The sequence below is a fragment of the Lepidochelys kempii genome, chromosome 7 (assembly GCF_965140285.1).
Source record: "Lepidochelys kempii isolate rLepKem1 chromosome 7, rLepKem1.hap1, whole genome shotgun sequence".
Taxonomy (NCBI): domain Eukaryota; kingdom Metazoa; phylum Chordata; order Testudines; family Cheloniidae; genus Lepidochelys; species Lepidochelys kempii.
The window spans coordinates 25,285,844-25,302,208 of record NC_136386.1 but is presented as its reverse complement, the minus strand read 5'-3'; the positions used below and the strand labels follow the sequence as shown (position 1 = coordinate 25,302,208).

Genomic DNA, 16,365 nt, shown 5'->3' with positions numbered 1-16,365 from the left:
CCATAAACTGGGAGAGTGGGAAAGAGAGCTGATAATCTCTCATGACTTCTCCCCTTCCTGCATGTGAAATCGTCAGGGTTTGCGGCAGCCACCTTGCTGCAGTTGCTGCCCCACTATCCCCGCCCTGTAATGGAGGTATAATTTCAACTGTTTCCAAGATGCTGTGGGTCTGACTGACGGTCAGTTTATGGGATCAGGAAGGAATTTGTCCCATGAGACCAGATTGACAAGAAGGCCTAGTTTTAAGTAAATAAGGAGTAAGGGCAGGAATTTAAAAACTGTATGTTTACAGGTGGAGTTTGTAATTCCATTGCAATTTATGACTCATGTTTACTGTGGGTGAGCAACTCAAACGGGTCACCTCCCAGAGGCAATCATGAGTGGGAGACCCTATTAGCCTGGAAGAAGAAGGGGAGACCTTAAGACCTCATAGACTGAGAGATCCTTCAAACCTACCATCATTCCCCTTCATGGAGGGAAGGGTGAGAGGACTCAGAGAAGGGCTGAATCCTAGGGGTTAGGCAGAAGAGGGCTAACCTTAATGTTTAGTTTTTTGGTATGGAGGCCATTTAACCCTGAACAGGACCCAAATGTATACCTAGTGTTTGAGAAAGGAGTGAATGGTATGTTAAGAGAAGGTTACTCACCTTGTGCAGTAACAGGTTGTTTGAGATGTGTGTCCCTATGGGTGCTCCACTGTAGGTGCGGCAGCACCTCCTGAGCCTGGGATGGGAGATCTTCATCAGCAGTGCTCGTTGGACTGCACATGCTCACCTTCCCCATCTCACACCATGAGCAGGATGTATATATAGCACTGGTTGAACTGCCTCCCAGTTCCTTCTTTGTTGCAGAATTTATGTTTCAGCTCCAAGGCAGAGGGGAGGAGGGTGGGTAGTGGAGCACCCATAGGGACACACACCTTGAACAACCACAGTTACTGCACAGGGTGAGTAACCTTCTCTTCTTCTTTGAGTGATGTCCCTATGGGTGCTCCACTGCAGGTGACTAGAAAGCAGTGCCCGTAATTGGAAGGCTGGGGCTTTGGAGCGGCATTTACTGCAGATGATAGGACAGTGCATCCTAGTAGAGTATCTGCTGATGCATCCTGAGTAATGGCATAGTGACAGACAAAAGTGTCTGCTGATGCCCATGTGGCCACTTTGCAAATGTAAATTATTGGAACATTATTGAGGAAAGCAATAGAGGAGGAGAGCGAGCGGTTGGAATGTGGTCTAGTTCCAGGAGGAAGCTGTCATTTGTGTAGTTGGTAGGACAGATGTAAACATTGAGAGATACACTTTGAAAGGCATTGCTTAGAGATGGCTGGACCTTTGGATCTTTTGGCTGTTGTGTGGAGTAAGCATGGTGATTTTTGGAAAGGTTTAGTTCTGTCCAAGTAGAAAGCTAATGCTCATCTGACATACAGGATAAGCAATGCGGTCTCCTGTTGGTTGCTGTGAGGCTTTGCGAAGAAGCAAGGAAGGTAGATAGATTGATTGAGACGGAAAGAGGATCGTACCGTAGGTAAAAATTTTGGACATGGACATAGCTTAACCTTGTCTTTATGAAAAACTGTACACGGGGGGGTATGCCATAAGGGCTCCAATTTCACCAACATGTTGGGCAGAGATGATAGCGACAAGAAATGCTATCATAGATAAGTGAATGTAGGAACATGTTGCTATTGGTTTGAATGGAGGTCTTGTAAGACAGCATGGAAAGAGGCCAGGGTCCCAAGCAGGGGTTGCATCCAGTATGTGAGGGTAAAGATTTTGGAGGCCCTGTAGGAAATGTTTTGTGAGTGGGTGGTTGAAAATGGAGCGGCCATCTATGTGGCAGTGAAAGGTTGTGATAGCTGCCAAATACACATGGATGGAGCTGGTGGATAATCCCAACTATTTAAGATGTAAAATATATTCCAGGATAAGTGGTAATGGAGCATTTATTGTGTCAGCCTGATAGGAGGCACACCAGCATTGGAATCTATGTGCTTCTAGTCATGTTACGTCACGTCTCCTCTTCAAGAATACTTGTTTAACTGCTTCTGAACAGGTTATTTCCGAATCTTGGAACCATGGAGGAGTCATGCTTTCAGGTGGAGCAGCTGTGCATTGGGAAGGATGATGCGACCTGCATCCTGAGAAAGGATGCACGGAGGTAGGTGAAGAGAGATCGGAGAGCATACTGTCATGCAAAGGAACTAAGTATACCAGACTTGTTGTGGCCAGGTCAGAGCTATATGGCTGTTTGGGCCCTGGAGTACACGAGACAGAGGGGGAAAGGGAGGAAAGGCATAGATTAGCAGATTTCAGAGTAACAGCCGTGTTAGTCTGTATTCGCAAAAAGAAAAGGAGTACTTGTGGCACCTTAGAGACTAACCAATTTATTAGAGCATAAGCTTTCGTGAGCTACAGCTCACTTCCTCAGATGCATATCGTGGAAGCCTGCTGCAGTTTCCACGATATGCATCTGAGGAAGTGAGCTGTAGCTCACGAAAGCTTATGCTCTAATAAATTGGTTAGTCTCTAAGGTGCCACAAGTACTCCTTTTCTTTTTATAGATTAGCAGAGCATACCATACCATGAGGAATGCATCTCCCAGGGATCCGTGCCCCAGTCCCATTCTCAAGCAGAATTGAAGACAGTGGGCATTTTCTGATGTGTCAAAGAGGTCTATAGTGGGGAATCCCCAGCGGTTGAAGATGTGCTGAAGGGCTCATGCATCCAGTTCCCACTCGTGATCATGGGAGAATCACCTGCTCAGTGAGTCCCCAGTGGTGTTCTGGCATCCAGGGAGATATGAGGCTCAGATGGTGATGCCATGTTGGATACACCAGTTCTAAAATTTTAGTGCCTCTGAGCATAAAGAGGGGCTCTCACTCTGCCTTGCTTGTTGATGTAAAACATGCAGGTGATATTGTCAGTCATGACTCTAATGGTGCAATGTGCAATCAATGGGAGAAAGTGCTGTCAGGCATTGCGGACTGCCTGTAGCTATAGGAGGTTGATGTGCGGGGTGGATTCAGTGAAAGACCATCTGCCCTCGATTGTGTGATTGAGAAGGTGCGCTCCCCAATCGAACAAGGATGACTCATGGATGGTGCCGGTTGAAGGAAAGGAATACTGACACAAACATTTTTGAGCTGAGTCCACCAGAGTAGTGAGTCCTTGACCATTATAGACATGGAAAGGAGTTCATGCAGGCGGTGTCTGTGATGGACATAGACTGTATGCAGCCACAGCTGAAGGCAATACATGTGTAAACCTGTGTGTTTTACCATGAAGGTGGCTACCACAATGTGGCAGAGTAGCTGGGGACATGTCCTGGCTGAGATCTGGGGGCAGGTTCTGACCTTGGATACAAGATCGACTGTAATCAAGAATCTGTGAGCTGGGAGGAAGGCTGAAGCTTGTATGATATCCAGTTGTTCCCCGATAAACTCTAGACATTGTACTGCTATCAGTGTAGATTTCTCCAAGTTTACATAAAGGCTGAGGCTCAAAAAAAGGTCCATTGTAATACGGATGGTGCGAAGATGGTCGGCTTTTGATGGGGCCTTGAGGACACAGTCATCCAAGTATGGAAAGGTGACAACACCCTCTTTGTGTAGGCAGGCAGCGATGACTGCAAGGATGTTGGGGAACACATGAGATGCTGCTGACAGTCAGAAGGGCAATACCTTGTACTGACAGTGATTGGTCCTCATGATGAACTGGAGTAACTGTCTGTGGGCAGGGTGTATTGTGATATGAAAATACGTGTCTTGGAGGTCGAGGACTGAGAACCAATCCTCCTGCTCCAGTGCTGGGATAATGGTGTAGAGGGTAACAATCTTGAAGCATTGCAGTTTGACAAACTTATTTAGGTTTTGAAGGTCTAGGATTGGCTTCCCTTGTTGGATTTCTTTTGGACCAGAAAGTAATGAGAGTAAAAACCCTTCACTCTGTGCTGGGACAGGACTGGTTCTATAGCTCCTAGTCACAGAAGATGATTTATTTTGTCTTGTAGGACGAGTGTCAGAAGTGTCCCTGAAGAGAGACAGGGAGGGAATGTGTTGGGATGGGATAGCTAGGAAGGGGATGGAGTATCCTTCCCTAATGATCTCCAGAACCCACTTGTCTGAGGTAACGAGCCGCCATGATGGAAAGAAAGGGGTTAGGTATTCACCAAACTGGTGGGATATTAAAGACGGTTGATGTGACTGAAACAGGGGATGGCTTCTCAGGGGATGGCCTTGACCACAACTTCAAAATTGTTGTTTGATTGGAGGTGCATGAAAAGTAGCCCCCTGTGGAGTCGCATGTTTGCGTTTGGTAAGGGGCTTCTGTCAATGTTGCTGGGTATCATATTGTCACTGGGGAGCATATTGCAGTGTTGGGGATCATAGAGGAAGTTGATACTTCCCGGGGCGTTTCTTTGGCGCTGGAGTGTAAATGCCCAGAGAACGAAGAGTTGCTTGGGAGTCCTTAAGGGACTGTAGGGAGTTATCTGTACACACCATGAATAATTTGGAGCCCGCAAAGGGTAGGTCTTCAATGGTGGTTTGTATCTCCTTTGGAAAGCCTGAGAGTGCAGCCATGATGCCCATCTCATGACAATGGCAGTTGTGATGGAACAGGCAGAGGTATCCACAGAGTCCAAAGAGACTTGCAAAGCTGTATGGACCAAGATGTGCCCTTCACATTTCTGTGCCTGGAGTTGTTCTTTTTTGTCATCAAGAAGGTCTTGACAGAATTCCTGTATTTTAGAGTAGTTGGTGTAATTATACTTGGCCATGACAACATTGTAATTGGATAAATGGAACAGGAGAGTAGCAGGTGAATAAGCTTTGCATCCAAACAGGTCCATCGTTTCCAGCCTCTATCATGGTGGGCATGTCGAGGTTGGTATTGGTGTCCCTTTTCTTGCACGACATTGACAACCAAGGAATTTGGGGTGGAGTGAGAAAACAGAAATTCAAAGTCCTTTGTGGGAACACAATATTTTTTGTCCATCTGCTTGCAAGTCGGTGGGATGGATGCTGGGGTCTGCCAGAGCACCTTGGAAGGATCGAGAAGGGCCTCATTGATAGGGAGGACTATTTTTGAGGAGGATGTAGGCAGGATGTCAAGCAGCTTATTTTATTGGTCCTTCACCTCCTCCAAAGGAATGTGGAGGGAGTCTGCAACCCTGCAAAATAACTCCTGGAAATTTTTGAAGTCGTCAGCTGTAGCGGGTGGAGGAATGATCTCCTCTTCTTCTCCTGATGAGGCTAAATGGAGTGGTGGTGGAATTTTCTCCTCTTGTTCTTCCTCCTCATCCACCATAGGGAAAGGCTCAGGCTCTGGTGGTCAAGAGATCAATGGAGAAGGCAAAGGTGAAGGCCTCTGATTTTGGTCCATGGGAGGCTTCCCAAACTGTGCTCTGTACATGGCCCAAGGACCTCAGCATGGCCAATGCTGAGGGAGTTGCACGTGGGGCTGCATCCACTGTGGTCCATACCAGGGCCCTTGTCCAATGGTGGGTTGTGAGTAGTGTGTAGAGAGGAGGACTTTGAGCCTGTCTCAAGTGTGAGGGTGGGATGGAGTACTCCTCTTCCTCCTCTGCGTCACTAGGGAAGGGAAGTCTCATCCTTGGAGGGGAAAGGGTAGAGTGGTGTGATTTGTGGCAAAGAGGATGGAAGTGGAGGGATGTCATGTCTGAGAAGTGGTGACTCAGGTACATCAGAGACAGATAGGTCTTTGGGGTATCTAAACTTTTGGGAAGGAGGGAAGAGCATCATTCTCACTGGCACATGCATCAGTGCTGAGGGAGAGTACATTCTCCTGAGCAGCCAGCAGAAGGAGTTGAAGACTTGCTTGGTACCGAGGGCTTGCTCAGTGCAGCAGACTTGCTCGGAGCCAAGGGCTTGCTCAGTGCGGCAGACTTGCTCGGTGCCAAGGGCTTGCTCAGTACAGAAAAGGACATCGGCACCAGCAGGCAGATCTGATTGGCACAGTTGGCACCAGTTTCAAAGGTCTTATGTCTCTGTCTCTAACACCAAGAGATGGCACTAAGGGCTGGAGATCTGCCCCGTTAGGGTCTTTAGATGTTTCGTGAGCACTGGTACCGGAGGTACTCAGATGGGCCCTGGAGCTATGTCCCATATCCGAGGATGTCGAGGCAACCAACTTTGCAGGGGATGGCGTTCTGGCAGTCTCAGCAGGTGATGAGGGAGCCTGTTTTTTTTCCCATCAGAGCGAGGAAGAGAAGACTTCCTTTTAGAAGGATGAGGCAAATGAAGGTCAGTAGATGACCCAGTGGAGCGTGAGGGCCATAGAGGGGTAGTGTCTGGGCCAGGGTCCAATGGTGGATGTAGTGATTTCTCCAGGAGGAGAAGTTGCAACCGAATGTCCTGGTCTTTTCTGGCCCTGGTATTGCAGTCGTGGAAATAAGCACACTTGCGGGATGTGTCCCTCTCCAGGCAGTGAATGCACTGTGGGTGACTGTCCATTACCAGGAAGGCAAACTGGCAAGTTACACACCTCTTAAACCTAGGAGAGCCAGGCATAAGGGTGAGGAAAAAGCTCCGTGGTGGGGAAAGGCAGGAAGAAAGAAAAAAAAAACCGACTAACTAATGGGGAGGTTAGAAGACAAAAAAGCAAAAAAGCAAATATATATATACATATAGGGAGAGATCAAAAAGAAAGAACTATTGAAACTACACTAAAACTAACAGACAAGGCACTATCTAACAGGTCAAAAAGGACAAGTAGGCTTTGCTGTGGATTCCATCTCAGAACGAAGGTTGTAGAAAAGGAACTGGGGGGCGGTCAGATTGCACAGTGGTATATATACATCCCTCTCACGGTGCGAGATGGGGAAGATGGGCATGTGCAGTCCAAAGGGCACATCTGATGAGGATCTCTGATCTCAGGCACACGGGGCACTGCCGCACCTACAGTGGAGCACCCATAGGGACATCACTCAAAGAAGAACCTCCCTTTTAAATTTAAAAGCTATTAAAATTGAAGCTTTCTGCTTTAAAATCCATCCCTGGATCCATCCATCCATCCATCCATCCATCCATATCTTTGTTTCATTTTTCTGCATGTCCTAATCACTTAATTCATGACTAACTCATCTTTAACTCATGACTAATTTAAGAAAAATTAAGAGAAATTTAATTCTAAAAGAAAAAGAAAGGAGGCACCAAATCTCAGCAGCCATCCTAACAATATCAGTGGAACAGTGTGGGATGGATATACTGAATGCTGGATTATAAATCAAAGACTTTAAAACTAAAAAGTTTATCGAAATAATGTAATCAGATGCTTGAAAGTCTGTTTTTGTTTATTTTCTAATGAGCCAAGAACAGTATATTTTAATATTGATACATTCTGGTGGCCTGATACAGAAGTATTAAAGTCAATAGAAAGACTCCATGGATTTCAGTGGTCTTTGGATAAGGTTCTATATGAACAACAATGAAATCATTCAACGTTTTGCATGAAATAGACGTACTTACTTTCCATGGGTAACGCATAAATCCATCAAATAGGTATATCTGACTGTATCCATTGTTGGGACTATGAGGTCTTGAATCTTAACATTTTTATCATCACTATATTTAATGCTTTTAATGACTTCATTCCAATGCACCCAGCGTCCTTTGCCTTTCAACTAAGAAGAAAAACAGATTTCAATTACAGTGGAAAATATAGTACTGACATTCAAAAGGTTTTCTTAAGCACTTTATTCTTTTACAAGTTAATGTAATATTAAGTATTTCAGGTGCTTATGTATTTATTTTCTTCATTGCACTAGTGATGAGCAAACATTAAAAGGAATGGAGGGTCATTTTAGAAATGGATGTTCAGACCCCCTTCTTTCCCCTATCTCTCTAGGACCCTGTTATCCAGGAAAATACTTACACATGCTTAACTTTAAGCATATGCATAGTCCCATTGAAGACAACAGGTTTATAAACATGCTTAAATTTTAAGCATGTGCTTCCCTCTATATGAAACTCAAAATCTCCAAGGGCCTCAACTGCAGCTGAACTGAAACGCAGCAGTCTAGACACGCCTTAGGTAGACTGGGTAGACATTTACTAAAAAGCTCTGCTTAGAAAGTCAGTGCATTAATTCTTTTTAAAAGAATAAATAAACTGATTATTAAATAAAATAAATTTTTGTCAACCAATAGTTGTTCATTTACTGCACTAAGGACCCAATCCTGTTCCCATTAAAGCCAGTCAATCTTGCCCCCAAAGGATACTAAGAAGCTAACATTTCCACCTAGCTGCTTTCTTCTCTCACTTAGATTTTGAGGATCTATTTAAACTACTCTAAAAATGAGCAATCAGTAAATCTCATACCTCATACATATAGTCATAGACCAAGCCTTTCTCATCAAAGGGACAGTCCCATTTACCCACAGCTGTTGGCACTGGATGAGCCTCAGACTTTCCTGCTAGAATATCCCTCATAAAGATATCAAAAAGGACTTGGCTGTCACTGTCACAAGTTCCACCAATGGACCAAACCATGGAGAAAGCAAAGCAAGCCTGTGAGTACAAGGAGGTAAACAATTACCATTCAGAGATGATAACTACTGTATGGTATGATCAACATATAAAATTACAAGGAATACTATTATGCTGAAAAGTGCTCACGGCAGCCATCATGTGGGTCTTTGAGCTAAGACAATCACAAACCTAGTTAAGGATAAGCCCCCTTCTTTCAGGTTCAGCAGAAGAAGCAATTAAGCCCTTTTGTGTAGTGAGATAGCTGGAAGCAATTGAGGATACCACACAAGGCACTGAGCCATGTGGATTGAGGGATTCTTTGATTGCAAACACTAGAACTAGGAGTTTTGTTTTTGCACGGGGTATGTGTCTGTTTTAGAGGAGAAGGTCAGAGAAGCAACCATACTTATCACTGTAATATCTAAGTACCTGAATGTGACCTTGAAAAGAAGCAGAGACAGAGCTTCTTCGACACAGAATTCACTACATCCTACTGCACAAATAAAACATGATATCAAATCCCTGATGACTTCAAATGAATATGTGATGCTGTAAATAGCCTCCAGGAGTGAAATTCACTCCCCCTACATAAAGCTTGAGTATTCAGACTCTACATAAGTGAAGTGCAGGGATTTGAAATGTACTCCTTTATCAAGCCAGGGCCAGGGCTCAGTGCTGTCCCACAGGAACAATGGACACAACCCTTCATGTTAATTGCGTGGGACACAACATAGATGTGGATCCATGACCCTGCCCACAGCCCACTCACAGACCAACTCCATAGTGAGCTTCTGAACTAGCCCTGCATTGGCCAGTCTTGAGGCTACTTCCACAGCATGGCTACTCATCCAGCAGAGCCCTTATATGGGCTTAGTCTATAAGGACTTTGGGGTGCTCCTTGCACCAGGGATTAATTTCATGCATGGATTCTACTAAGACCATAAAACAAGTAAGTAAAGCATAAGCAGTTTGTAAATAGCTGCAGATCCCACACATCATTTCAGTCTGATATTCATTTTGGAGCTCTCTATTCATGTCAATCTCTAAAGAACATTTTAAGATTAATGTTAAATTGCTTTTCAATTTAATTCAATTAAATTGCTTTTCTCATACCATTAAACTTCTGCACAACCTGACAAATGCATTGCTATAATATGCACATCATTCTTTCCACAATATCATTCTTTAGCTAGCTGCTTGGTCTAATTAAAACATGAATGAGTTAAAACAAAATGTTCTAAATTAAATTGACAACAGATAGGAAAAGGGTTGAAATATATCTGTCTAGGTACTTATAAATCCCTTATCATGGTAGTGTTTGAGCACCTCCCAAGTTTTAGAAAAGTAGCAACAGTTTCTCAACTCTCTCTTCTTTCACCTACCGAGTTAAAGTGAACTTGAATAGTTAGCAGAATGTGTGTGTGTGTATACACGAAGTGTATGTATGTGTATGCTTGCTCATGTGTGTGATGCACTTATTGCAGGAAAGCCAAGATGAAAAGATTAATTTTGCAAGAGTCCTGTTACCAATTAATTGTTTTTTTTTCTTTTTAAAATACATCCAGTAAAAGACCAACCATAATCCATGTGCGGATGTTTTTGTTGGTAGGATCCTGTTGAACAGTTTGACAAAGTAACATTTCAAAAAGTCGAGTGAGAGACACTACAGCATTGCTGTTGCTTGTGGGAACCAGCTCCTACAAGACACAAAGAATGGAAAATGCTTGATATCACAGTATCAAATACTTCTCACAAATCTTAGTATATCTTTTGGAAACACAGTTAAATTATATTTTGGCTCTAAACAAAGGATTTAGGGGCAAGTGTTTTTCTTTTAGTTTCAAAATCCTTTTCCCTTGTCTTGTCCCTGAAAAGCTACCCTCTTAATCTGTAATTATGACAATCATGCATCTTTTAAAAAATTAGACACAATGTATGTAATCCTATAGGTACAGCATGGGGAGCACCACTTATTGTATGGCATGTGAGCATTACATAAAATGCTTCCCATAACATAAAACAATCCTCTTCCCTCCCCTCAAACTTCAGGTGAGATTACTTTTCACTCATTATGATATTGGTTAGCTTTTAAATATCTTTTACCTACAAATTTCACCTAATATTCTTGGTCAAGTTTTCCAAGTTGGGCAAAGTAGTTGCGCTCTCAAAATCAGGTGCATCTGCTGCATATGCAAAAATCTGCCACAACCATCACTGAGTGTTTTGTCACAGGACACAGAGAGTGGAATGGAAACATCAACATAATTATTGTGGTGAAAATAAAAACAAAAAAATACCTTGCACTGTTGTTTACGAAATCTTAAGGCTGGTGGTATTAACCAGTTCAAAAGTTCTTGCAGTAGATCTTGCTGTTCCTTTTGTCTCAGGGGTTCAGGTAAGCTGTTCAACCAAGAGGTTACAAGCGGCATCCAGCCTAGCTGTGATGGCTCCAAATAAATCATTCCACAACGACTGACTGTAGCCGGCTAAAGAAGAATAGTAAATTCACTTTTAAGACCAAGTCCACGCATCATTATATATTGTATAATTGTGCAATTATGGATTACATTTTAACTGACTACTAAACTTACTGAAGCCTGGGAAAGGTCCATTGTTTCAAAGATCAGACTCATCTGAGCAGACATTTGGATGATTTCCCCACTCATCAAACAAAGCTAAATACGAAGAAGAGTTAATTTAACAACCATGGTTATGAATATTAGCAAAACCTTATGTAACAACAATCTTTTTCACTTGTAAATTAATGTGTTTATATCTTTGGATGATCTCCATATCGAAATGAGTGAAGCTAACAACAGTAAATGGGAAAGACATGTCATTACCCATCGCACCATACAACAATCATTTGAAATAGTAACCAATTTCTATTCTCTTTGGGCCAAATTCTGTACTTTTGCCACTCACTTCATTTGTCTATTAATTGTGGAAATAGAAATTGTAACTGTGTTACAGGACTCAAATGATCTTTCAGTCCCTGCTAGAAGAGGAAATCACAGGTAAAGGACAAATATCGGACCTGATTTTTCTCACTTATACCAGCTTTACACTAATTAATATATTGACTTCAGTGGAGTTACTTCTTATTTACACTGGTGTGAGAAGTGAATCAGACCCATTGCCCTTTCTATAAGCTTCACAAAACTACTGAAGTTTTACACAATTATTTTTCAACAACAAAAATATTAATGAAAATGTTTAACAAACTAGGAGAAACTCATGCTTCAAACTGCAAAGTTTCAAGTTTTTCCAGGAAAACCCCATGACAACTATTTTCATGACCAGTGAAGTTGTCTAGGCACTGGTTCTGGACTGCTCACAGAAATTAAAATGTTCAGTTCCTGAGACTCAACACAACTATAGCACCAGCACCAGCCACAGTTCCCAGCACTGCCACCTGCAAGGTCTACCCACCACTTAAAGTTGGTATCTTCCTGCACTGGATGGGAACAGGAAAGGATGGCAAGGGTCTAACTTGCACAAGGTCGGACAGAAGTCTGCTGCAGCCTGTGCTGCAGAACATACGAACATAGCACAGGATAGCCTAGTGTAGATACCATGAGACACCACACCAAAATAGTATAGGCTCACGAAGTGACCTCTGATTTGGGTACCTAACTTGGGATACCTAGGGGCTGTTTTTCCAGAGGTGCTGTGCATCTACAACTCTAACTGAAATCAGTGGGAGTTGTGAGTACAACTTTGAAAATCAGGCCCTGTGTGTCTGAGGTTGGGCATACAAAAATATAGACACCCACAACTGGAGACCATTTTTGAAATTTTGGTTGTAAGGTTTTCCAGAGAAGAAATATCATTAAACTTCTAGTATCTTTTTCTTTTAAATCCCATTTATAAATTTTGCATTTTTGTGACAAGATTAGAACATATGTTTGATTAGGAAATGTGGTCAAATTCAATACCTTATTCTATGATATAAAACAACTAACCAACCAACCGAAAAACCCCCATAAACAACTCTCCTGACATATCTCTCTCTCTCACAAAAACACAAGTTAATCACAAGCCTACTCAACTGGTTCCATTGTACCTCAGGTGCAGGTATAGCTACAAGTGCTGTTTTCTTTTATATGCAGAATTTTGTTTCTTAAGTGGCACAGCATTTTCTTTAGACATTTATAACGCCTATGTTTTACCTTTTTGTTGTCATCCAGCACTGTGTTCATACTTTCTATCCACAGAGTATCAATAGGACCATCAAAAACAACCCATTTGCGTTCAGATGTCTCAGCTAAAGCAAATTCTCGGAAAGTATTGGCAACAATACCATCTGTCCACTAGATCAGGAAAAAATGGAAATAGGCATATTTAAAAATGCTAAATCTAAAGTCAATGGGAGTACTTACATGCTTACGTATTTTGCTGGATCAGGGCTCTATTTAGCTCATGTTAATGAACAAAACAGAGAAGAACAAAGTAAAAACATGAAGAAGTGTTAAAAACTATTAAAAAACTTTATTGACCCTTTGCCAAGCAGTAACAGAATTCAGGGCTTTGCAAGTCTCAAGGCTTGTTTACAGTACTAGAGTAAGTCGACCTAAGACACACTACTTCAGTTACATGAATAAAGTAAGTGAAGTTGACATAGCTTAGGTCGACTTACCACAGTGTCTACACCCTGCTGTGTTGACGGGAGATGCTCTCCCGCTGACTTACCTTACTTTTCTCAGGGAGCTGGAATACTGGAGTCAACAGGAGAGCCCTCTGCCATCGACTTAGCGGGTCTTCCCCAGACCCACTAAATCGACACTGCTGCATCTATCGCAGCAGTGCTAATCTACCGGTAAGTGTAGACATGGCCTCAGTTTCCCATTTGGAACAGAAACTGGTGACAAAAAAATCTGGTATTGTCTTAGTGTAATTTGTTTACAAAATATACACAAGTCTTGTTTCCTCAAACAAGGGATGGTAATGAAGAGCACACAGGCAACTCCTTCTTGCAGAAAGTTGAAATAAGGCACCTCTTCCCAGTCTCCAAAAGAAGCCACACTAATTGCTGGTGCCTCTTTATGGCAGGTGTCCAGTGTAGGTACTTGTTACAAAAAGGATACAATTCCCTGATAAACAGGAGTTGGAAGAAGATTTAGGGGAAGGCATCCTGCGAAAAGAGGGGTTGGGACTCCTAATGTCTGGTACAGTGGAGAAAACATCCCATTTTTCCAGAACCCTTTGCCTTCTCACAAGGGGAAGGCAGCAATGTCCCAACAATGGACAGGGACCAGGCTGGTAAGTGGGAGGGCTGATGGGAGCCCTTCCAAACAGGTAGAACTGATTAAGGAATGAACGATGACCTGCACTGTATGATTTATTGCCTGGTATTCCCAGACATGTTAAGTGAATAAAGCTGTGGCCTAATTAAACCACATCCATTGCATCTTGTTTTTCTTCCTGTGTGGACATGAAAAAGCAGCTATCTTGTACGTCCCTCCTCCTCCAAGGCCTCATACAAATTTCATTACTTCACAGACAGTCTCCTCTTCCTGTGTCACCCTCTGAGTTTTACATATTGGAAAACTCTAGACCAGATGTTTGTCCACACAGTTTTTGTATTACTTTCATTATATTGGTTTAGAAAGTGATATAGTTAAACTGGTATAACTCCCTAGTGTAGATGCAGTTACCTCTGTATAAATGAACTTATATCACTGTAGCTCAATCCCATACTTCTATAGAAATAGGCTATACTAGTATAAGTATACTTTATACTGGTATAACTGCTTCCACACTAGGGGCTGTGCTGAGTTAACTACAGTGGAATAAAAATCATACCCCTAACCAAAAACATTAAAGCAGTACAAAAACTGTGTGTAGACTATGCCCAAGGCTGCACATGGAGACCACATGGCCCTGAAAGATGAGCCTGGGGGTCTACCCTGCTTCAGTGCAGCTGCTCTGCAGGAACCTCAGCACCTCTATTGCCATACATAGAAGAGCACTTTAACCCACACAATACCTTCTGTGTGTGGTTACAGCACAGCATCATTAGCTCTTTTTGTAGGGAGTTTCATCCTGAGGATTTATACATCAATGACCCCTAACATGCAAGCCATTAGCACCTTTTGCCATAACAATGTATATTTGGCTTTGGCCCAGTTATTCATAAATTTAAAAAAATTCTGCTCTCAGGGTATATCTTCACAGCAGTTAACTCGAGTGATCAACACCAGGGTCTGAGCACCCAAGTCAGGCTAGCCTGAATGTGAGCAGCCACACTGCAAAGCCATACCCATGTTACTGTGTCCTCACTAGTACTGCTATGCTCCCTCAGTGTATGCTGGTCAGTTTTCTGGGGGCAACTCCCATGGTTCTTTGTGCTGCAGTAAGCTGAGCTGCTCTATGATTCTTTCTCAATTAATTGTGGGAGAACCTGCCTGTCTTTCTGAGTACACTGGGGAAATCATGGGAAAAGTACTGAGTCCTCACTGCAGAGTGGGTGGATTACCAGCGTAAGCAACAGCGGTATCCAGGCTCTAGCCTATACCCCTAGCCAGGCCAGCTAGCCCAGATTTAAAGCACTACCAACTTAGTTGAGGGAATTGTGTGTTGTGGATAGAAAGGAGTTAGGGGCAATACCCAAATAAGAGCACCTTGCAGTGAAGGCATGGATGTACTCATGCAAACCTATCAAAGCCATCGGGCTTGCACAAGCATAACCAATGGAGGAATATGGCCAATTGCTATACAATATTTTTAAAAACAATCATATAAAACACAATACCTCATGAGATACCATATCGAATTGTCCAAAAAGTTGACCCATGGTAATGGATTTTGGATTCACAGTTCTAAAAATTACTTTTTCTTCTTCACCATATCCACGTTCATTCATAAGGGTTAGTGCATCTGCCAACACCTGTAGAACTTTGGTCTTCCCAGAAAAAGGCTCTCCAACAAGCATAAAGCTATGGATAAAAGAAAATTATTATTAAAAATCTTAACTTCATCAAATATATACTTTATGGCACTGATCCAGCCAATTGGCCTCAATGGGAACTACTCGTGCTTAATATTAAGCACATGCTTAAGTGGATCTGACTCTGTATGTAGCAAAAATTATAGTGTGAAATGTATTACATCATTGATTCAATGGTTAGGAACCATGTTTCTATGAAGTCAATAGAAAAATATATGTGCTTGCATTGTGTGAGCTATTACCACAGTTACCCATACCAATCAAGTATTTTATAAGTCCAAAATAACCAGTTAGGAGTCTAAATGGTAATTTGTGTATGCAAATACTTGATTTGCTCATGCAACTGCATATATTTGATCGCACAATTAAAATACATAAATGGACCCAACTGGACTCAGTGCAGCAGCAGGGATTCACTCTAGTGCATTTATTTGCAGAATTGGGGCTATACTTATTCTCTAATTTTCTTTGCTGTCTAGGAAAGATTATCATAAAAGAAAAGATAGATGAGGAACCTGCACTAAAACAAAAATCTTTAGTCATAACTCAAAATAAGTTTGTTAATTTCATCCCATTTCAGAGTATTTTAGAGGACTAACTAGTCAATGTTTGCAAAGAGTTTTGAATATGCAAAGCCATACATTAGAGCTAAGTATATGTTTTTATTTCTTGAGGTACTGTACAAATATGACGACCACATACTTGCTGCTCAAAAAAAGGCAAAGACGAAAATGGCAGAGATCTGGTGGGCTAATATTTTAATACAGGCAAGCTCTTACAGCAGCAACTCCTCTCCACAACATGGGTCCAAACTGCAAACATTAAACAGGCAAAATTGCTACCGAACTCAAAGGGAGCATCCGATGAAGTGAGCTGTAGCTCACGAAAGCTCATGCTCAAATAAATTGGTTAGTCTCTAAGGTGCCAC

General features: G+C 42.4%; 1 protein-coding gene across 13 annotated transcripts in view; it reads right to left on the bottom strand.

The window, feature by feature from the left end:
- DNAH12 (dynein axonemal heavy chain 12) overlaps nucleotides 1–16,365 on the bottom strand; it is a 179,419-nt gene that overhangs the window by 98,227 nt on the left and 64,827 nt on the right. For all 13 annotated transcript variants that reach the window (XR_013636030.1, XM_073351485.2, XM_078853600.1 and 10 more), the window contains 7 exons: nucleotides 15,243–15,426; nucleotides 12,661–12,801; nucleotides 11,080–11,163; nucleotides 10,786–10,974; nucleotides 10,066–10,185; nucleotides 8,339–8,527; nucleotides 7,487–7,641 (listed from right to left, as the gene is read on the bottom strand). Coding sequence is in view for 12 of the 13 variants with exons in the window: in XM_073351485.2 (XP_073207586.1) it covers nucleotides 7,487–7,641; nucleotides 8,339–8,527; nucleotides 10,066–10,185; nucleotides 10,786–10,974; nucleotides 11,080–11,163; nucleotides 12,661–12,801; nucleotides 15,243–15,426 (1,062 nt within the window). In the remaining variant the exon portion in view is untranslated. The remainder of the gene's footprint in view (nucleotides 1–7,486; nucleotides 7,642–8,338; nucleotides 8,528–10,065; nucleotides 10,186–10,785; nucleotides 10,975–11,079; nucleotides 11,164–12,660; nucleotides 12,802–15,242; nucleotides 15,427–16,365) is intronic.